Here is a 23,131-nt window from a genome sequence, read left to right on the forward strand (position 1 = left end):
GTCTTTATGGTGTAAAAGAATGACTTCTGTAACTTTTCAGAAATTAAATTGATCTGTCAAGGACAGGTATTAGATATTTTCCAAACTCCTTTCAGAGGGCATGCCTATCAATGTAGTGGTGTTCCATGGACCTCTCTGCTGGATTCACTGCTGAAGAGCAACCTGATGGCATTTCCATCATGCATTGCAATGCCCCACTTTACCATGTCAGTTCAAGTCTTTGAGCCAGTTACAACAACTTGGGTTTTTTTGGTAATTAAGAAAAGTTTGTTGGGACTTAGCATACCTGAGTGAAATTTCAGAATTGAAAATTATGCAGTCATTTAGTTCTGTATGGATCAAGCAGAAAGTGTTTTGCTGGCAATGAGTATTTCAGTTTTTTCTAAGAAACAGAATTGGGTATGTATTTCACTGCTCTCCACCATCTAGCACTGTGATTGCTGATTGCAGAGGACTAACCTTGATCTCTACAGTTTTCCTTCCAGAATAGTTTTAGTCTTCAAGGAGAGTTTTTTCTCCCACTTTATTCCAGTGTTCATTTGTTCCAGTCATGTGGACATCTGCTTTCAATCCTGGGAGTACCTTGAGGCTTCCCTCATCTGGCTCACTCCTGACCCTTACAGGAACAGGGATCAATCACCCCTCTGCCAATTAATCCACATCTTTTAGTTAAACAAGTAAAATTATGCCCCTCTTAGGACTAATCTTGACTTTATAGATATGCTGAAATGCTACTGGTATTTGTTCATTACAAGCTTGAGAAATCTCAGCTCTGCTCTTGAATCTTCATGAAATGCAGACTCTTGAAAACCCTCTGTGTAATTACACACTAATGCTGCTTTGCTACTTCCAGCCTGATGTCTGTGCCAACATATCTTAAAGGAACATGTTCCCCCTATACATTATTTATCATCCTGTTTTCTTGATCTCTTCTATACTGAAGAAAAACAGGGCCCTCATTCTAATGCATTTGATCACGCAGAGGGAATGTGCATAGCATCCCATTTTATATTTTCTGGGCTCTTAAAAGGGTCTGTGTCTTTTTTTCATTTCAGCTTAAAGAACCAGCAAGAAAAAAACGAACAGATGAAGAGACTTCCTACTAGTACATTTTACTTTTCTTGTAAGCTAACCCTTTGCTTGAAACTTTCTCTTCCAGCATGCAGGTAGATGTGCTGCTCTGTTCAAGACTCTTTGGAAAGCTCAGAAATAATAACCAGTTGTAACTTACCTTGGTTAGGAAACTGTTTTTCCATAACTTTGTTTGTTTGATAAATCAAACACAAGTGAACTGGAGACAAGGGAACGGACTATTTTTTTTTTTGAGTCTATATTCTTGTCACAAAACACTTCTTCTTTTCTTTTGTTTCTGGCGAAATATGTCTTAACCACCTGCTAGCTGGAGTGTGACTGAGAAAAAACTCTTACTTTTAGCATGTAGATGTAGCACTGCTTCCACTGGACTCTGCAAACTGATGGCTGAGATCCCCTTTTCCTCTAAAGAGTGTTTCTGCTGGCTCTAATTTGAACGCCCCTGCTGGATCTTATGTGACAGTTTAACAGTATTTATCTGAGGAGGTATCTGTGGTGTGTGTGACAGGGTTGAGGGTCAGATACAGCTTTTAGATCTGTTTTGTGCCTGGCAATTCAAAATACCAGCTCAGCACTGTGTAGAGCCTTGTTTTACAGGAAGGAACATTTGCTTTGTTCCTAGTAACAAGACTGACAGTGCTATATAGCTTGGGATCCTTGGGAAGGAAGATGTTATCATTGTGAGAAGTATCAACTTCTAGCAATGAATGTACCTCATTTTCTCTTGCTGTCTGGATTGGCTGGAATGATTTGTTCAACTCTTTCCTTAGGGACGAATGTGATACTGCTCCTTTGGCTTTCTCTGGCAATAGACACAGGCTTTGGTATCAGACAAACTTTTGGCTTGTTTAGTCCTTTATTGCTGTACAACATAACAGAAATAAATCTGTAGAGTAAACAATGTCCTTCTCTTTAAAAATGTCTCAATACCCTTGGGGGAGGAGGGCAGGGGGGAAGGGCCAGGAACAAGACAGATGGGATGCCCATGAGAACTAAGCCACTCACTGAAAGCAACCTTAATTGGCAACTGGAAATAAGCTGAATTATCTGATTATGAAAAGGAGAGATTCTTAGAGTTAGCTTAGAGCCATCAATTTTCTTTTTTCTTTGCATCTGTGTATGTAGGCCTTATCACCGTCATCATCTTGCTGTCATCTGCTCTGCATCTTTCCCCTTTTCAGAGTAACTTGTTTTGTCTTGTTTGCAAGGATAGTGTAAGCTCTTCAAGACAGAAGTGATATTGTACTGCATGTACTTTACAGCACCTAGCATTGTAGAATGTCGACTCTGTACTTTGTACAATTACAGTACAAACAGCAAAAACAGTAGTGAGAAGGTCCTTAGGGCTTTGACAAGTTGTGCCAGATTCCCCTTCTGAGAGATGAAGCCATTCATTTGAATTTTTCAGTACAACTGTTTGGGGGAGGGGCATTGGTTGTTGGGGTTTTTTAGTGTTAGTTCTTTGTGTTTTGGGCAAATCAGTAGTATTTGTGAGATATTAATACTCTTAGGATATTACCTAAAATATTGATATTCTCTCTGATATCATCTTCTGAGCAATTGCAAAAAACCCCACAACATTTCATGTTCTTCAAATACTATCCTGATTCCTACATGTTTTCCACTATGGAGAGAAAAAGATAAAATGATGCCATTCAATGCAAGACTGCACGGAGCCATGTGATCAGTATCAAGCTGCTGCTGTCAATGACCTAGCTGTGCTGCACCCCTTTGGGCTGCAAATCTCAGCTGGGATAATGTGCTTGATGGTTCCTGACAGGCTTTTACGTGGGATTCCTTGACCCCTGGGGCACTGCCTATGACTGCTGTCTGCCTCTCCTTTGCTCTTCAGTTATCAGTGGAAAGAGAGTGAATATATGAACTCAGACACAGCACTTGTGCCAGAAGCTCTGAGGAGGTTTTGCAGTTAATGTGTATAAGTTGCTGTGAAAGAAACATTTTGAAAGTGTCTCTCCACAGGCTACAATGGATTTGCAGGACTGAATTTGTTGATAAATCTTTCTGGGGAACCTACAGTAATTGCATATTTCTCCACTAAGAGTGTTGCTAATGGACACAAAGCTTTTCTGTTAGTCCCTTTGTTGCCTTCCAGTCTCACCTCTACAGAGAAGCATTGTCAGAAGGGCACACTCTCTTGTAATTGAATTTTTCCAGCCCACCTTAGAAATGGGATTTCAGTACCTCCTCCCCATTGTGCATGGGGCATGTGTTTTGTATGAGAGCTATGGAAGATCTAGGCGTTGTGGATAACTCTGTATGACATTTAAATTATGTGAATTTTGTCTGGTACCTGTGTATCTGTCACCCTATGTTTTTATTATAGAATTCCTTTATGGGAGAAACAGCATTGGGATTTTGATATGGCAGCCAGGATCTATGAACTCCCAATTTTCCCAGAGTCATTTCTCTGTAACAAACATTGCAGCAAGTCCTAACCTGACAAATATGCTGATTGGGATAATTGCTGTTGAGTAAACAGCTGGAAAAATGCATATATTAATCTCAATAACACAATTCCCACTGTAGTTTGTACATGTTGCCAATATATTAGAAAATGTAGTATTGTCTTACCTTACACTTGAGAATCTTACAAATGAGTGGATATTCAGATGTGTCCCTTGCAAAGAAATACAAGGGGGATGAAAAGGTAAAAAATCTTTTTTGTAAACAGGATTATCTTGGAACAATTGTAGCAAAGCAGTAGCAGAACTGAACTTAAAAGAAAGTATTTACCAGTGATGCTCTATGTGGTAATATACTCCACATAAGAAACTTCTCATACTGTTTGGTGACAAAAGAATCTGCAGGATTTGCCAAAGCATATGAATGTTAATACTGGATATCAGCATCTTGTCAGCACAGAGTAGTTATCCATGATGTCTGTGCTTACATACTGACTTGACCTGCACTGTGCTCTTGCTCTTTGAAGAGAGGTAATCACAGTTTCCATGTGCAGTGTGGTCAGATTATGATGCTCCTAGTATAGACCCACAGGAGTAGCAGTGCAGTCTTTGCCCACTTCTTTCCTATTCCTTCACATCATGGAAATTACATACTTACTTGTGGTCTTTTTCAGAATAGCTGCAGCAAGAGTTGGCTGACTACTTTATGGAGACCTTATGAAATTTGGTATATTTTATTTTTTTTCTTACAGCCTTGAAGGTTGAAATGCAACACATGTGCCGTGAAATTGAGCTTCCTTTTGATCAAAGCCAACTGCATACAGGTGGCGTGGATAGCTAATAAAACTGGAAAGAAATTTCCCAAAAGCCAGAGTCCAGGAATGTGGCAAATGGTACAAGCATCAAGACAATATATATCTGAGTTAACTTTGCACCTTTTCTATGTGCTAGGGTTGAATGTACTATCTTCTCTCTAGCTTTAGTTTTTAACTCTAGTAAAACTCTCGTTTATGCTTCCAATTTTTTTATTGTTTTTCATCATAGTTGCTGATATTACTAGTACAAAATTGGAGAAGTATATGGTATCAGCTGGGAGTTAGGATCAGGCTTTTGTGACTTCAAATGTATGAACTTTTACAGGCTGAGGGATGGACAGATTGAGAGCAGCCCTGCCAAGAAGGCCTTGGGGATACTGGTGGATGAAAGGCTGGACAGGAGCTGGCAGTGTGCATCACACATCAATGTGCATTCCTGGGATGTCACAGAGTCTTCTGTTTATTTTTACTTTCTCCATCAGTCTGCTATTTTTTTTTTATTTTATATCTGTGATATTGTCTGGTTCCTGCCCTGTTCTTGCATTTCTTATCATGCATCTCTGTTGTGGTTTTGTTTCTATCCTTGCAGAAGTGCAAGGGCCCTCAAGTCAGAATTGGGGAGCTCTGGAAATCTTATATTGTCCATCTTCCACTGAGAAAAGGTCTGTAGTAGAGTTTGCTGTGATGCAAATTAGATATTCAATGCTGATATAACTGTTTGACCAGCAACTTTCCCCATCATTCTGGAAAATTGCTCAGTTGTGCTTGCTGAGTCACTGTTGGAATATATAGGAAGAGATGAGAAACATAAATAATGATATATCCCCCACAGATGTAGTGGGACTACTTACAGTCTTTTGCATACAGTCTGCAATGTGTATATAAAGCAGTAATCTCACCTCATGCTTGGTCACTTGCTTGGAAGATTGGATTTCCTGCAGTTTCTCAAAGTGTTTTGAAGGAAAATGTTTTAGTAATATGAAATTGGGAACTGGAATTCAGTAGAAATGCCCTCAAGAATAGCAGCTTTGGAAAAACATAGCAGCATAGAAAATTTGGTACATGGTGTTTTTCCCCATATTGTATGTGGGAGTTTAAAAATTACTCTTAAGAATGAAAGGCATAGTTTTATAATTTTCTGTTAGCAATATTTTCTTTTTAACATACGATTTCCTCCAATAAAGCTTTTGATGTTTTCAGCAATAAGAGTACCACTGTTGGATACATGGTAACTTCATGAATAGTAGTACCTCTCTCTGTGGTACTAACTCACATGGTTTAGTTCTTGTTTTAATGAAGCACTTTGGCATGGGTCTAGGCTACTTCATGTATATAGGGGATCAGTTTTAGAGTTCTTGGCTTACATCTGTCTAACCCTATAAGGCTTCCTATTAAATTGGAATCAAGTAGTGTAAGTTTAAGGAACACTTTATTTCTTCCAGAAATACCTTTAAGGAAAGATGGATCCAAATTGAATTTGGGGTTTGGTTTTCTGTTGTTGGTTTGGGTTTTTTTCCCAGTTTTGTGTTGTTGGAAGGACTTTTGTGTTTGTTCTTAGGCTGCAAAATGTTGAAGAATCACAGAAAACCTTGAGGAACATTTCTAATTGCTATGCTAAGAGGATGTGTTCCCTTGTGGACAAGACCAACAGATGGAATTTTTTTTTTTACATTAGGTATGCCAAACTGTAAAAATCCGCAAATGTTTGCAGCAATGGAATCTGATAAGATCCCATAATAGGATTTCTTATCCTTTACAGGATAAAATCCCTTAACTCTGTCTGCATCTCCAGTAATATCAAACACCAAAAGTCTTGTAAGCCTGAAAAATGCATTTCTGAAATATGGTTTATCTTCCTTTTCTGTAAAAACAGCACTAAACAATAGCAAGAAAAGCAAAAAGTCTAGTTTCTTGAAATCTGCATGTCTTCAGAGAACCTGAGATTTTCTGTGCAGTGCTATGTTGAAACCATACAGATCCCAGAATACATTAGCTTTAGTGAGTTGCAATAACCATGTCCTGCAAATTTAATATTATTGTGTATCTTCAAGTGAATTAAACAAACTGTAGCTGGTCAACACTGTAGCCAAGAACTTGTAATGAGCACAAAGTGGTTTAGCTAAGCAATCTCCAAATGCAGAGTTAGCATTAATGTCAAATGATGTAACTTCATCTATATTAGGGAATTTTGGCAAGGTTCACTTGTTGCCATGATGAAAATATTGGAAGCTGCTCAGTCTTTGATGTGCTATAGTCCTTGCCAAGGCAACTGAATTGGATGACAGAGTACCAGTTGTAAATTTCTTTCTCTGAATTTCTCCAGTCAAAGGAAGGCTGAAATGAGCAAATAGGGAATCTGTTTGCATGGCACCAGTGTCGAATCTCTTTGGAACAGGTATTCAGTTATATTTCAGTATTTTGTGCGTCACCACAGCCATAACATGATTGGGCTGCTACCTTTTAAAATAACTAAAAGTCTAGTTTATTAAACATGGAACTGTCTTACATCAGGAGAATTCATGCAGAATGGAGCAAGCAGGCCCTTACTTATGCTTTGGCCTCAACTTTCTGCAAAGTCAATTTGCTTTTACAGGGCGTTTTACTTTGATCTCAGGAGTTCAAGATGGGTGCAGTTCCTCAATAATTTTCAAATCCATACTCCTCCTTTGGTGGACATTTATGCTTTGGTATCAAAATCCATCTCCAGCCGATGTCAATTCCATAGCTACTTTCTGAAGTGTTAGATAAGAGGAAATCAGAGTACTACCTTGTGTGGCTTGTGTTTTTAATAGTGTTTTTCATCTTTGTGCCATCCTGTCACCCTTAGCACAGGTTCATGGTATGGTTTCTGTGGCATCTTAAATCTAGTGAATGAATGCCACAACACGGCAGTGAGGACAGAAATAATCATTGGTTAATAAAGGAAGCCCAAGAATAGAGATCATGGTGTATGATAATGAAGCTAACAGAGGACTTGCAGTTCCCATACCCTCAGAATATAGAGAGTTATAGAGCAGTTCAGAAGGAATTTTCTTCTTGCCCCAAAATGCCAAGTTGGACTACTTGAACAAATACTAAATAGATTAGCTGGAGAGTTATCAGTTTTCCTGGTGTAGTTATAATTTTGGATTGGTTTTTTATTTATGTATTTAGTTTAGGTTTGGGCAGAAAAAAACAGGGTTTTTTGAGGGAAGCTGGGTAGCAACTTGCAGTCTTCTCCATAAAAGCTAGTTATAATGGTGTTCATGCAGCCATTCCTGTGGTATGCAACTTACACAGTGTCCTACTGTAAAAAATCTCTGTTTATACGAGCAAGACCTCTCCAGACTCACTGAAGCACCATGTAGTTTGAAATTGCACCTGATCAGACTGAAAGAGCTGGTCATGGGTGATTGATGCTTATCTGTGAAGGCTTCTTTACTTTTCCCTTAAGCACCTTGGAGGGCTTCTGCAGGGCTATTTATGGTCTTTCATTGTATGCCCTTTCCCGTCTTCCTGAATGCTGGGCTTCCCAGCTCATAATTCTAAGAAGAAGCTTTATTTCACAGTAGAAAGGGGCCCCAATATGTGGCCTATTATATCCATATCAGCTTGCTTACCCTTTTCAAACAGCTATTGTGTTTTAATAGGGCCCTGCCTGGCAGGGGGAGTCCTTAATTCCTGCCATGTAAGAATGGTCAGCTTGAGTTACAGCAAACTGCAGGATGCTGCTCTGATCAAAAGGCCTCTGTTTTTAAAGATTCCCACGTCCCCACCCCTCCCCATTTGCCTTTTAATTTATTTTCTTTTTAATCCTGGGCTACTAATTCAACACAGTATGGTCATTTTAGCTTGGGATTTTCAAGGCTTGAGGTGTTAAATTACTGACCTAGCATATGAAAAATTAAGGGAGAGGGACTCTAAAAAAAGATAAAGGCTTTCTGGGTAATAACAAGCAAGCGCAGCAACTCCTTTAATCCTTTCCTTCTCCAGAATCTGTAAACTGGTCTCAGAGGGTTTGATTTGCTACAAAGCAACATAAGAAAGCTTGTTCACTGCCTACTCTGAGCTTTGTCACAGGTGCTGTGGTTCATTTTCTTCATCCCAGTACGTGGGATAATCTTTGTACCACCTGCATTAAGTCTGCCATGAATACAGAGATTTCTAGCCTATATCAAGTAGTCTGAAAACAGATAATTAAAATTTGTCACTTCTTTCCCTCTTTCCACACCCTTCAGCTGAAGTAATCTTGAGTGCATGAGACAGGAAGGATCTCAAAAGATCCAGTCTCTGTGTTTGCAGTCTTATATCACCCAATCTTGCCAAAATTTTTTTATGTTAATGATTTCCTATCTGCCTAGTTATTAAAAAAAAACGATTATTTCCCTTAAAGCCAGTCATCAGGAATAACTTACAGCATCTGTTTTGTCTTAACACATTTCCAAGGAAATGCCTAAAAAGCACTGCTAATTTCGTTAGAGGGAGATGGTGGTTTCCTTGAGGCTGACCTCAGTGTCCCAAGTTTTAAGATGTGTGGAATTTAAAAAAGCACTTGAAACAATGGCTTTGAATTGAGGAATGCTCATAGTCCTACTCTACTTTCCAAGGGGGAGAGCTAAAAAAGCAATCCAGTAATTCATCTAAATATTGCAAATATTGTAGTAGTCTTAAACCAAGAGGTGAAGAATAAAATGATCTTAAAGTACATCCATACAGCAATAATCTAATCACTACGACAGTGATATTTTATTTTTTTTTTTTTACCCAGTTATGCCTCCAGTTTTAAGTGTTCCCTCTCAGGGTTCCTTCTAGGCAAGGTAAACCTCACTTTACTATCTCAGAGCATAGCCTTAGGCTAAGTGCAGTTGGTTATTTGGGGATGCTTTTTTGTTGTGGATGCATTATTTAACAATAGAAATTTCCTGTTTTGTAAAGTCTTTTGCATTTCAGTATTTTCTAGTGCTAGAGCTAGTTATTTGTTACCCATTGTAGCATAGTCTCTAATCCTAATACTCCTGGTTATCCCTACTTACTGTGCTTTAGTTCACACAGTGAAACAGTCTTGGAGCTCTGGCTCCTTTCAGGTGGGGCTCAACTGGAAGATGTGCTCCTTCTGCAAATGAGCATTCAGTCAATGGGACTAAATTGAAGTAGTCCAGGGCATGTGTCAAGAAAAACAAATCCTGGGATGCCCATGATGTTGACATCAAATCCTCTGCACTGCTTTTCTCTACAGACCTTTCAGTCAGACTAAACATAGCCTCTGACAGCAGCTTTGCATTTGAGGCTACCTTATTTTTGCTTGAGACACTCAACTCTGTTTTAATGGCTTAGACACTTATGTAGCTGGCAAGAGAAGGGTGTGTGGGGGAGTGTGTAAGTGGTTTATGCTCAAGAAGCCTTCAAAATTTTTTCTTCATCATACTCTTGATCGAAACTGCAAGCAGTAATGCTGTCAATTAAGGAAATATGGTCATTGTCCCTTGTTTTCCACTTGGTAGAGGAGGGGTCCTGTGAACTTGTTCAGCTCTTTGCATGGTAACCAAAGGTGGCACCTGCTAGGGGGACAGCAGGGTCCTGGCAAGCTCTTCTGTCCTTCTCGAGGACTTGGGACTCTGCATTGTGCGTATTTGGCTTTGCCTGAGTTCAGCAGGCAGAGGCTAACTGCTGCAATGGGTTTCAATTGAGATGTTACCATAGTATCCTGGGACTTTTACAATCTATTTAGAAGTCCAAAGGTTTGAAAAGAGTGCTTGAAAGTTTCTGGACTCTGGCAGGTTGCCGAAAAGTAAATACACAAGAAGACAAAGCCTTATGAAAGCTGCTCTGTTCAGAGAAGCGGCACCTGAGTGCTGGGATTCCCAGCACAGCCATTTTTGAGAGCTGCGGCTGTTTTATCACAGTCTCCTCCCAAATCTTTTTTCTTCCCTTCACGTGTATGTGCCATCCCATAAGATTAGCCTGGGTGTGCTGCCAGATGCAGCTCTCTCAGCAGTGGTGGTGGAGGAGACTGTTCTGGGGTTTGGCTGCTCTGGGGCACGGAAAGGAAAGGAGTGAGAAAGCATCCTGAAGCCCCTACCGTAGAAGGATAGAATTTCTTTAGATATCCCCATCAGCTGAGAACCTTGCTTTATTCTTCTCTCATCTTTCTTCAGGATTTTCTCACAAGTGAATGGAAAAAGCTGTTTTGTTAACAGAGTATCCAGTTGCCTAACAATTCTTGTGTGAAATATGAGTGCTCACCGTAAACTGGTGTTAACTAATGAACATTGAATTCAATTTGTAGTCTTGGTTTCAGCAAGACAAGTAAAATCACATCATTAATAACTGTTGTTACTCTTCTAATTTTCCTACTCTATTTACTGGTAGAGGACTGAAGCAATCATTAGGTTTGCAATAGGAGGCTTGGAGACTAGCACAGTTGTTGAAAGCTTTCTTCTAGAAGGAATCTCTTGCAGATGGCTACACTTTAAATGCCTGAAAGAGGAAAAAGAGCAATTAACCAGAGAAGTGAAAAATTGTTTTCCCTACTTCTGGTTTCCCAAACCCATTTCTAAATGATTGAGGACAAAGTAATAACTTGTTGAAGTACCCTGTTTTTTTCCTAAGTCTTTATTCTTCAAATGTGCTGAAAAGCTCTGGCCACTTAACTTTGCTAACAGTATGAGCTGTTCACTGAGAGGAGGACAGATAGAGGGAAGACTGAGCAATCCTAAGGGAAGAATCTCAGCAGCTGTTTAACTTTCTGAGAATGATTGAGCTTAATGGTGAAATTTGCTCCTTTATTGTTGATATCTTGCTTAAGCCATTCCTCTGAGTGCAGCTTATTTCATTTCTGTATTCAAAAGATATTGGGAAAAACATCTGTTTGCATGTATAAAAATCAAGGTAAGGTGTGGGTCATATGCCCTACTTACTGTTGGAATACATGTAACAACTTTGGGTTGTCATAATTTTTCTTTCTTCTAGAAATGTTTACCTGTAAGATTGCCACATTAATGGTATCTTCATCTCTGGGCAGCTGTTAAAAAAACGATGGCCAAGTTATTTTGGTACTGGCCATCTGCCCATGATCTAGGAATTGCAACATATATAGTTTATTCAAAATATATAGTGTTCCTGTCCCTTGTAGTGATCTTGACCCTATCTGAGAATAGATTTGTCATTGGGCTGCTTGCTGGATAGCTCCATCATGAGCTGATTCCTTTGAGCTGAACTTTTACTACTTATAAAAAGGAATGTAAGTATAGGGTGTCTGAAATGTAGCATCTTAACTGGGATAAAATTCTGACTCCCAGGCTTGCAATCTTGAGCTTTTGGGGGAAAATCCTTCCATTGTATAGTTAAACAAAATCATCCTTTACTCAACTAGCTGGCGGCACTTGGCTGTCAGCACGACCAGGTGTGCTGATGTTCCAGCATATCCACCCACTCTTTTAACTGAGTAAGCAACAAATGATATCATACCCTTCTGCCTGGTAGGTTTAAAGCCATCCCATGCTGAAAAAGTGAGTGACTAGAGTTTTTGCTTATTAGAAATAAGGAGTAATATAGTGGGGCTGTCTCCTGTGAATTAATAGTATGTTGGCTTCATGTCTGGACCTTTCCATTACAATTGTGCCAGGATCTGCTTCCAAAATTTGCATGTTCTGTAGATGTTCTGAGCAGCATAATTTGGTGCATTTCATTGTGTCATTGTGCCTTCATTTTCTTTCTCTTCCAAAATGTCTCCCTTATGTGTGTTTTCTTTCTGAAAGCTGACTTCTTCTGTTACACCAACTTTCTTCTTTTTCATCTGTATGCTTCTTTTGTCCATCAGTCTTTCATCAGTGAAACAATGCAGATCAGAAATGAAAGAAGTCATACAGGCTGTGGTTTGGGATGAGAAGATCTGAAATTCCATTTCCAGTTTTGTAACAGGCATCTTGTGGGACTTTTTGCAAGTTACTTTACCTTACTCTGAACTTGTTCACTCTAAGGCAGTGAGTGACAGCACTTTGTAACGAACACTCTTTGCTTGCAATGATAGTCATGTAATTTTGGTGTATTTGGATCCAGCACATGATTTATTTATTTACTTTAATCTCTTGGGACAATGGTTGTGCTTTACTTTGCATGAATAAGGTTTCATAAATATGAAATGCTGTATGTGTCCATGATATTTACAGGAAAAATATTCCTGATTCCAGGATTCAAATGTCATGAGTGTTTCTTAATCATAAGGCGATTGTACTTATTTTATTTACATTTCCTTTTGGGTAGGGGGGCTAGAAACTATGTTCTGTACTACCTTTCAACACATGACAACAGATTCTCTTTGCTCACATATGTTTGAGAACCAGGACATTAAAAATGAGAAATGGTGATTCCTTTTGTAAAAACTGAATGGCTTCTCTCCACACACACACCACACCCACACCCAGTTGTTACATGACTCAAATTTTGCTGAAGTCTGTGTGGAATAATTCTCTTTCAAATGTGAGACCCTTTTCTGTTTTATGAAGGATAAAGTGATTTAAAGTCTTTATATTAAAAGAGGTGATTTAAAATTGCAGACTGAGAGGGTTCACACTGACCACCAGATTTCGTCTGTTTCAGAGATGCTACCTATGGAGAGGATCTGCTGTGATGAAAGTAAACTTGTATCTTTTCATTAATTCTCATCTATGAGGGAGAGTTAAGCTGCTGTCCCAAGTGAATGTTTTAATGATCTCTCTGGAGTGTTTCAAAGCTTTGTCCCACTTGCATGATGCCAAGTGAAATGCACAAAATCTATCTTTGAGGCAACCCTGTCATTATACCTTTTGGTATATAATGTTTGTATTTGCATTTCTTTTGTTCTTGTATGTTGAGCTTTACCATGCCCAAAGGAGAACCTCTTGCACTTCAGAGAAACCTTTGTAAGACAAATGTTTGCTATAATAAGTTAGCCTAAAGTGCTTACAACTCATATTTTAGAAATTTATACTAAAATACAAAAACATGAGTGTTGAATTGAAGATTCATCATAATGACCAACTACTTTTTTCAAAATGCATTAGTGCAAATGGTTGTTTAGTGGTGTGTCAATCAGCTTTTCATCACAACTGCAGTAAATTTTATACAGTAAATTTTATCCAATAGTCAATTTTCACTAACCTAGAAATGGTACCTTGAAGCTTCTCTTAAAGAGGATTTTTTTGTGGCTTTAAAGAAAACTGTAATGTAAACAGCAGGGAAGTTCAAAGGTACTAAAAGAAAGGGCATGTTCTGGTCAAATAAACAACAGTTACTCTTGGCAAGCCATTTTCCAATGGATTGTTTTTAAATAAGTGGGTCTTGGACACTTCTTGCTGGGATTCTTTAGAATCAATTTTACTTTCACAAACCTCTAATTCCTATAATTAAAATTCAGTGTGTGGTTTTTGCAAATAGTTTTCTCTCTAGAGAACAGATGGGTATAAACTTTGGAGATTTGGTTTCACAAAATGTAATGGCCAGTGGTTTTCTTGCTGCTGTTCTAGTTGTTCCCAGAATATTCATGTTGGTTCAGCTTTCTAACATTGTTGTTTTGACTTTCTGTCCACAGTTTTAACAGTGTGCGGCAAGGAACACACATCTTGTTCCGTGAGTTCAGCTTTGTCCAAGCCACCCCTCATAACAGGGCCTCTTTTCTTCGGACCTTCTGGAGGTGTTTCCGAACTGTGGGGAAAAATGGAGGCAAGTATTCCAGCATCTGCTGCTGTCCTGTAACCTTGACATGAAAATCGTTAGCCAGGCTATTCATGCACTACAAATACTGACCCTTCACATTGCATTCTAATTTCCTAACATTATTAATGGGGACAGAACATCGCATTTCCTGTGGAATGGTTAAAAATGGCTCCCAGAATATAGCTGTGTAGAAGCACCTTGTTGCCAGTGCTACTTCTGTAACAGAACAGCATGTCAAGCAACAATAGATCAGAGGGAGGACATTGTGGGCCTGTGCATTGAGATAGATAGGAAAAAAATGCGCTGGAGGTTGGTGGCTGGAACCCAGAGAAGGTTAGAATATTGGGTGTGGAGCATGAGGGAAGGGGATGCTGAGATTCTCAGCCAGCTGGGCTCCTGAGTGCTTTCATTGGGAGCCTGCAGGAGGCTGGGTTCAGTGGTGAGGGGCAGCTAACACTGCCACCTGAGCTTTGTCTGAATAGTCCTGCCATAGCTAGGTGATGCTGCAGAATCCTGATGGCTGTGGAAGAGGGACCACTGACAACTGTGTGACCTCTTCCCCAACCCTACCCACAAGGAAAAAGCTCCAGTGCCAAAATAAATGCTCAGCACTGTGCTATCATGCCTAGCTATTCTTATATTACACTTGGTATATTAGGTATTACAGAACTGGCCAGAGTTCAAAATAAACTCTTGTAACTACATGCAACTAAAATTATGTTTTGTTTTACTTTTTAATTTGGTATTTTAAGCAAATACACTGAAAGTTGCTGTACAAATATGAATGTTGGTGGGGTTTTTTTACTGTAATCCTCATTTCTTTCAGGCTATTCAGACTCATTTCTTCTTGCAGGAAAGACTAGAACCATCTCTTAAATATAGATAAAACCTTGCCTTCTGGCTAAGCTTTGCAACACTTCTGGTTTTGATGAACAGAGTTTGCCAGACCGTGAATAAAGACTTTTGTGTGCCATCTAGATCTTTGGCAATTAAGCAATCACAGTTAAACATAGCAAAATCTGCAGTAAGCTGCTGAAGTAACTGACTATGCTATCTGTAACACCTTCCTCCCACTGAGAGGTACTTTGTTATGTTATAAATAATTGACTTTAGTTCAGGAATAATATTTTAAAGATTTGAAGTAAATGATATAATACTAATTTAACAGTATGCAGTAAGGACATACCTGTTTTGAGATCGGGTCATAGTCAGGAAAAAAAAAGTATACTCCTAGACGTATTTCTATGGGGAAGTTAGAGATAACAGTGAAGAAGTCATCCAGCAGAACTGCAGCTGTTTTTGGTAAACCATATGGAAAAATTGAGAAGAAGCTCTCTGATGCAAAGTATCCACTGCAGTACTTTCAGTGCAAGGTTTCATCAGGCTTCTTTTATCCAGCACCAACCTCAGCCAGATGAAGGGCACCTGGATTTGTTGAAAAGAATGGACGAGTTTTAGTTTCATAGTATCTCCTTTCTCTTTAGCTTTTAGTAGTTTTATGTGAGTATGGAAAAGGCCATAGAAGAAAGTGTAATTACCAAGGTACTTTGAAGAGAAAGCGTAATAAGCACAGGAACAAAAGCTCAGCTGGATGTTGCTAAGCTCTGGTTGTGGCCTAAAAGGAGTTCAGTGTGTATTTTTCTAACTTTGAAGTCCACTAGCTTCACTTTTTAGTCTGGGTAAATATTACATGTTTAGCTGTATATTTATACATCTACATACATTTTCTTTCTACACTAACCAGAGACAGAAATGCATCACTTTGGATAAATTACTGTCAATATTTTCTTCCACTTAGTCCAATTTCTATGGTTCTCTAGTCATAATTATAGACTAGAACCTCAGTATTTTTTATTTCAGTTTTACTTGCTATGGATTTTTTTTTCACTATACCTGCATGAGGAACTCAACATTCATGGCCACTTAAGAATTGAACTCATTTACTGAGAAGCTGAACCTGTGCAATGTGGTGGGTGAAATATGGTCATTACCACACTCAGGCATAGAGTAGACCTTGATGTTTTTTCTTAGCTGTGTTTGCATGGGAAACCTGTGCTGAAGCAGACTCCTGAGAGGACCTGTGGACCCACAGAGAGAGGAGCACATGCTGCAGCAGCTTTGCTGGCAGGACTTGTCACTCCGTGGGGGACTCAAGCTGGTCCAGTGCATTCCTGCAGGACTGTGCTCCATGAAAGGGACCTACTCTTTGTTTGTGATGAGCTGCAGCCCTTGGGAGGGTATTATGCTGCAGAAGTTTGTGGAGGAGTGTCTGTGGAATGTCATGTTGGAGCTGGGGAAGAGAGCAAGGAGATAGAAATGGCAGAGACAATGTGTGACAAACTTCCTGGTCTCCCTGTGTCACTTTGGGGAGGGAATGTAGTAAAGAAATCAGGAGTGAGGTTGAGCCCAGAAAGAAGAGAGGGCTGAGTAGAAAGTTTATTTGGTTTTATTTCTCACTATCCTACTCTGATTTCATTGGTAATAAATTCAATTTCATTTCCCCAAGTCGAATCTGTTTTGCCTGTGATAGTACCTGGTCAGTGATCTCTCCCTGTCCTACTCTTGCTTCATGAGCATTTAATTATATTTTCTCTTGATTGTCCAGTTTAAGGGGGGGAGAGTGACAGAACAGCTTTGGTGGGCACCTGGTCAGAGTCAAACCACCATAAGGAGATAAGTTAGTTATGGAGTCCTGGTAAGAAATTCTTCTTATGGTTATATACTATGCAACTATGAAATTAGTAGCAATATAGCTTGGGCTAACATAGGAATGTTGCTTTTGAGACCTGAACTAGAATTTCTGCATTCGATGCCCTGTGTGAGGTGTATGAAGTGTTACTCATCAAATGGCCACTTTATGTCAATGGAATTTCTGTGTGCAGAAAGGGATGAAAATATACCCTTTGTTTTCTACAGTACGATTCTTATCTGTCCCAGTTTTCTCTCTGGTTTGTTTCTCAGCAGGGATTGCTCCATTCTTTGTCATTGATTTATGTCTGTGAAGAACTATGAAAGCATCTTTTGTCTTCCTTTGTCAGAAGTAGTACATTCACTAACTTCCATGTCTTCTAGGTTGTTCTTGGTTTTATTTATTCCTTTATCATAGAAGTGTTTACTGCTATTTCCCCCTCTCTCAGTTACTTTACATTTCATTCCAGATTTGAATTTCATGTTTTAGGAGTGGGTGGTGGCTTTTTCTTAATTTTCTCCATCTGTGGAGGGTATCCCTGATAAACGACATAAATACCAACCCTCTGAGGATGTAAGTCCACCTAATAAATAACTTACATCAAAGCTTGTACCCTGGCTGGAGGGAAGCAAGAGAGAATATTAAAGATGTAAGATGATGCAATTTTGTGAGCTTATACAAACTCACAAACCCCCATATTTTCACTTCTGAGTGTGTAATTAGGATTTTAGAAAAGTAGACAATATTGCACAAATAAGTTAAGTGATTGCTTAATCTGGCTGGTAGCTGTTCCTCCTTGATGCAGGGAAATTTACTGCTTTGTCTGTCAGTCTTGACCATGCCTGGACTTGGAATGTGTATGTCATTCACCCCAGCAGATGCACCTAGCCATGAGTTCTCAAATATCCAATAATAGAGAAATCTGTCTGAACACAAGCAGTGCTTAAATGTAACAATCTGTGTGTGTTCAGAGCCATGTATACAGTAACTGAAATGCACTAACACTACTGTTTCTCTTGGGAAACTGCTGTAGATGTTGCTTTTCTACTTAATTTCTTATCCTTTTGAATTACTGGGAAATAGCTCTTCATGAAGAAATATAGCATATTTTATGTTATTTTTCTTTCATGTTAGCTCTGTTACTTGATGGGTTGGGGTTATATTGACTTTTTAAAGTCCTTTCGTTTGGAGGCTACATTTATTTTTATTTTTGTCTCTGAATAGTAAGGGAAATTTACTAGCTTCAATAAATGTGATGGTTACACTTCAAAAAGTAGAGAAAAATTTGTTGGTTGGGGGGATTGTTTGTTTGTTTGTTTATTTTTTCTTAAGAGGATTTCTTTTTGGTGATATGCTGGATCCATTTTACAGGATTTTCCAGTGGGTTTAGAAGCTTAGATGCAGACTTCTATTTTCAAGTATGCATAAGCATATCTGGGATTCCATGCATTGGGAATGTGATACCAGGACTAGAAGGAAACAGATGAATGTGATCCAGTAACAAGAAACTGAGATTTCTTGGTGAAAAATACGTCACAGAATTTCTTGTGATAGAATCACAGAATATCCTGAGTTGGAAGGGACCCATCATGATCACTGAATGCAGATCCTGGCCCTGCACAGGACAACCCCAAGAATCATACCATGTGCCTGAAAGCATTTTTCAGATGCTTCTTGAACAGAAGCCTCTTGCTTCTGTCAGACTGTTGCTGTTACTACTTCCCTGGGGAGCCTGTTCCAGTGCCCAACCACCCTCTGGGTGAAGAACCCTTTTCCTAATATCCAGCCTAAGTCTCCTCTGACTCAGTTTCATGTCTTCCTCGAGCCTTTTCCCTGGTAACGAGAGGAGATCAGTGCTTGCCCCTCTCCTTCCCCTTGTGAGGATGCTGGAGACTACAATGATGTTTCCCCTCAGTGTCTTCTCCAGGTTGAACAGAGCAAGTGATCTCAGCCCCTTCTCATATGACTTTCCCTTCAGACCCTTCACCATCGTTGTAGCCCTTCTTTGAACAATCTATAGTAGTTTAATGCCCTTCTTATATCATGCCACCCAAAACTGCCTCCAGCACTTGAGCTGAGGCTGCCCCAGTGCAGAGCAAAGTGGGACAATCCCTTCCCTTGCCTGGCTGGTGCTGCTGGGCCTGATGCTCCCCTGGACAGGGTTGGCCTTCCTGGCTGCCAGAGCACTGCTGACTCATAATGCACCTTCTGTCAACCAGGCCCCCTATGTCCCTTTCCTGTGGCACTGCCCTCCAGCCTCTTGTTCCCCAGTCTGTCCACACATCCAGGGCTGCCCCATCCCAGGTGCAGAATCCAGCACTTGCCCTTGTTAAATTTCATATGGTTGGTGAATGCCCAGACCTCTAATTTGTTGGGGTCTCTCTGCAGGGCCTTTCTGCCCTTGAGAAAAGGGATTTGCCCAGTTTAGTGTCATTGACAAACTTACTTAGTATTCCTTTGAGTCCCACATCTAGGTCGTTTATGAAGATGTTGAGAACTGGGCATAGGATGGAGCCCTATGGAACTCCACTAGTGAGAGATCAGCAGTGAGTCTGTTACCCCATTCACTAGAACCCTTTGTGCCCTCCTTTAACTTGTACCAATGATACACAACACTCACAGAGGTGGTTAGAGGACAGCTTGTGTTTGTTGAAGCATAATGATCAGTTAGCAACAGATTTCTCCCAGAGGAAGGCAGAATGGCCAGAAGTCTTGTTTTTCCTCTGCTTGTGCTTAAATTGACCTCTTGGAATCTATCTGACCTGCTCTTTTGAATTGTCTGTTCCTCAGGACTCTTTAATTAAAACTGTGCTTTCTCAGTTTAAACGGCCCCTGCAGAGTTCTGCTGTGAAGCCTCATAAGGTCAACATATGCCTCTCCCAGCCCCCATGGCTTTCATGTCTTGTTGGTTCTCTGTTTTTAATTAAAAAGAAAGATTTTTCCTTAAATGCTTTCCAGCCAATTAGAGAAATTTTGCACTGAGAAACTTGTTCCAGGCCTGATGTACTGAGAAGTGAACAGAAAGCTCAGTCAGAACCATTGGCACTTCTTTTCTAGAGCCCCAGCTTTCTTTGGTGCTTTTCAACAGCTTTTCTCTTTTTTCTGTCTTTGCACCTCCCCCCCCCTCCCAATTTAGAACTGCTTCCAGCAAAAATAGCTGTTGTTTGATACCTTAGATTTAGCACTGAAATGTAAAACTGTTGCAGAAAGTATGTTAGACTGTATTGCCTGAGAATCCTTTTTGCAGACACTTCCCTCCCCTTCTGACAAAATGTACATTTACTGTTCATATTGAAATAAAATCTTATAAAATGACCAGGTTTCTTTCCCATTCATCACATGGTGTGATGGCTACCTCTTTGTTTCTGCACACTTGAATTAGGAAATTGGAAGTCTAGCTGTCTCTGGAGCTTGTGGAAAGGGAGGTTTACCACAACCAAGCACACAAGCTATGTCATGAATTGAGAAGAGTGGTAAGCCTCTATGACTAATTCTACTTCAGTTTGCCAGGAGGGCTAGATTCCTTACAAAAATTAAAGAAATGTCTTATCTATGTTATTCATGTAACTTGGAGATGGAAATGAGCTAAATGGACCACTGTTCTCCCAGCTCAGTTTTGAAATATGCTATTTTAATGCATTTTTGCTGACAAGATTACTTTCCTGAGGTTACAAAATCCCTTTCTTTGCTAGTGTCATTCTAATGCTTCCATATGTTATTCTTTATATTAAATTACTCTGCCTTTTTTTTACTCCCACCTTTGTAAGCTTTTAGACTATCTTCATTTTTAGCTTAGCCAATCTCTGCTAAGTGAAATGTTTAGAACAATACAGTGATGATCACAGTAAATATCAGAATCTTTTTTCCTTTCCTTTTTGTTACTAAAACTAAATCAGATTTTTATACCATGTTATTGTAGGAAATCTTTTATGAATCAGTGAGGTCTCACAGCATGTCCTAAAGATAAGTTAGCTGTGTTTTCTGGAAATTCATTTGCAGTGAAATAGCCTTGGCTGAAATGATTGATCTCTAACTTTACTCATGTCATAGTTCCTTTGTGCTACAGTTACAGCTGTTGCTATTTATGATTTATCAATGTAGCTCTGCCCGGAAGCAGTCATGACTCTGGAGTATCATGACAAAGGATTCTGTAGCTGGGGAGAAATAAGTGGAGGATTACATTTTAGAGATGGTGAGATATATCTATAAGGCATTGTAAGTTAAAACGTCTGCATTACATAGAGCTAAAATGCATTGCAGTAATCATTTGTAGAAGTGGGTCAGTGATGGAATCTTCAGCTAGTCTCTCCCTGAATTCAGTTCATGCCATTCTGTCAAGGCAGTTTGTGAAATTAAATGTAGTACCCTGAAAATCCTTCTTGTCTAATCTGCTTTGGGTTTATTTTTCGCCCCAGTATTATATTTCCTTTTCAGCTGTCTCTGAGCATACACCAGCTCTTTTTAATATTCAAATGCTTTTTTTCCAATTTAATATTCCAGATGTGTATCTCTCTAGATTTTTTTTAAACCAGTATATGTTTCTGTTTGTTTTCTAATGTTTTCTGGCTATTTTGTGTCTTTTGACACTTCTTCACTGGTTATGTCATTGGCAAATTAAATTAATATGTTCTTTACTTTTTGTCCCAGTTGAGCAAAACATTTAAATAAGCAGTAATCATTGTTGCATTCTGCTAAGCAATTATCCAAAATTCAACTGGTAATTATTATTACTATTTGCTTTGCAGTCTTCTGGCATGTTTCCCATCCCTATGACAGCATTCCTATTCAAACCAACTGAAATAGATTTTTTTAATTAAGACTTTTTTAGGTTCCAATGTAGTCTTGAAGAGTTAGTATTACAAATTGTGAGGAAGTTCCCTGGAACAAAACTGGTTCTAGATTGTTTGACCTGGCCTGGGATTCTGAATGCTCCATGTTTCTTATATTAAATAAACTTGGTCTACCTCTTCTGTCACTTGTGACATGTCTTGAAAGATGATCTGCACATTTCATATGCATAAGTGATCATCTAATAGAATGTCTATGAAGCCTTAGTTTCATTAATTAGTACGTTTTAGGATATTTTCTGATCTATTCTTCAGCAGCAGAGACGCTGAAAGGGAGAGGTAGAGAAAGTAGGTGAAAATCTTGTTTTGTCTCAATTCCTTATACTGTGACTTTCTGCAAAGAGGTTTTATGAGAAGGGTCTCTGTGAAGCCCACATGTGCTTTCAGCCCAATGTTGGCTCTTAGTCTGCCCTGAGAGGTGAAAGCACCTAAAGTGAGGAAATCATTATCTTCATCCCTTCTCTGTAAGCCCTAAAGCATACTTCTGCCCATGCTGTTGGCTTCAAGTGTGTGTCTGTGCTGCGTAATGCAATGTTTACATAGACAACTAAGCTTGGGGTTTGTGTTTCCATATGGTACAATTTAGCACTATCTCAAAATACTAGCTTGGGACCTGGATGTTGCAGAGCTATATTGCTCTGACAGCAGCCTGAGCCTAGTTGATCTGTCTCAGCAGATCAGTGGACATAAGGGGAGTGTTGTGATGGTGTGTCTGCGCTCATTTCTGTGGAATAAACTCTAGCATCTCTGTGTTGAGCTGCTCTGAGCACTGTAGCTGCAAACTGAGGAAGAAGACTGAGGATGGAGAATGTGTATTCAGCATGAGCAGAAGAGTAAGGACTCTCCTTCACACATGTAATTAAGTCTTCGGCATAGCCTTGGTACTAGGACTTACCATTTTAACTGGAGAAATAACCATGTTTTTGTCTAGCTGCACAAAAAATCTCTGAACAAATAATTTTTGTCATTTTTCATCCCAGATTCTTCTTCAGCTTTTCTTTCTCATGGTCTTATTATTTATAGTTTCCATCACTACACATTCACTTCCTAGCTTTCCTAAATTAACTCAGCTGATTTATATAGTGTGCTCCTGATTCTTCAATATGTATCTCATTCATTGGATTCAGACCTGAATCTATCTAGAAGGTTTTTTTTCTGTTTGTTCATTGGGAATATGCACAACTACAATTTCTGGCCCCCTGTTCTTCCACTTAATCTATTAGTTCTACTCACAAAAGCTTCATATTCAGTTATTTTAATAAAATAAGCTTGAAAGTGCCATTTATTTCTTTTGAAGAACTGATTTTCCCTAGTGTTGTTAAAAAGACTGACTGAATTTCTGTTTCTATAACTATATTACTGAACTCTTCCAGTAAGCCTTTTCTTGTTAGGCAAGATAATTTGATCCTAGAAACTTTAAACCTATCAGGAAGTCCCTACTTTGCAATTTGTTTTGAGGCCTTGGTTCCATTCAGTATATCCATGTTTGACTAAAGTGTAATGTTGAATTAAGTACAGAAATTCTTGGATCCTTTTAAAGTTGCCTTACCTCAGTCAGCATCTTGAAGTCTGGTTTAAATCAGTATGATCAGG

General features: G+C 39.2%; 1 protein-coding gene across 1 annotated transcript in view; it reads left to right on the forward strand.

Annotated features, from left to right (window-relative positions):
• CSTPP1 (centriolar satellite-associated tubulin polyglutamylase complex regulator 1) overlaps positions 1 to 23,131 on the forward strand; it is a 79,245-nt gene that overhangs the window by 10,824 nt on the left and 45,290 nt on the right. Inside the window, exon 3 of the mRNA XM_058025768.1 lies at positions 13,878 to 14,008. Coding sequence (XP_057881751.1) covers positions 13,878 to 14,008 — 131 coding nt within the window. The remainder of the gene's footprint in view (positions 1 to 13,877; positions 14,009 to 23,131) is intronic.

Source organism: Melospiza georgiana, chromosome 6, assembly GCF_028018845.1.
Source record: "Melospiza georgiana isolate bMelGeo1 chromosome 6, bMelGeo1.pri, whole genome shotgun sequence".
Lineage (NCBI taxonomy): Eukaryota > Metazoa > Chordata > Aves > Passeriformes > Passerellidae > Melospiza > Melospiza georgiana.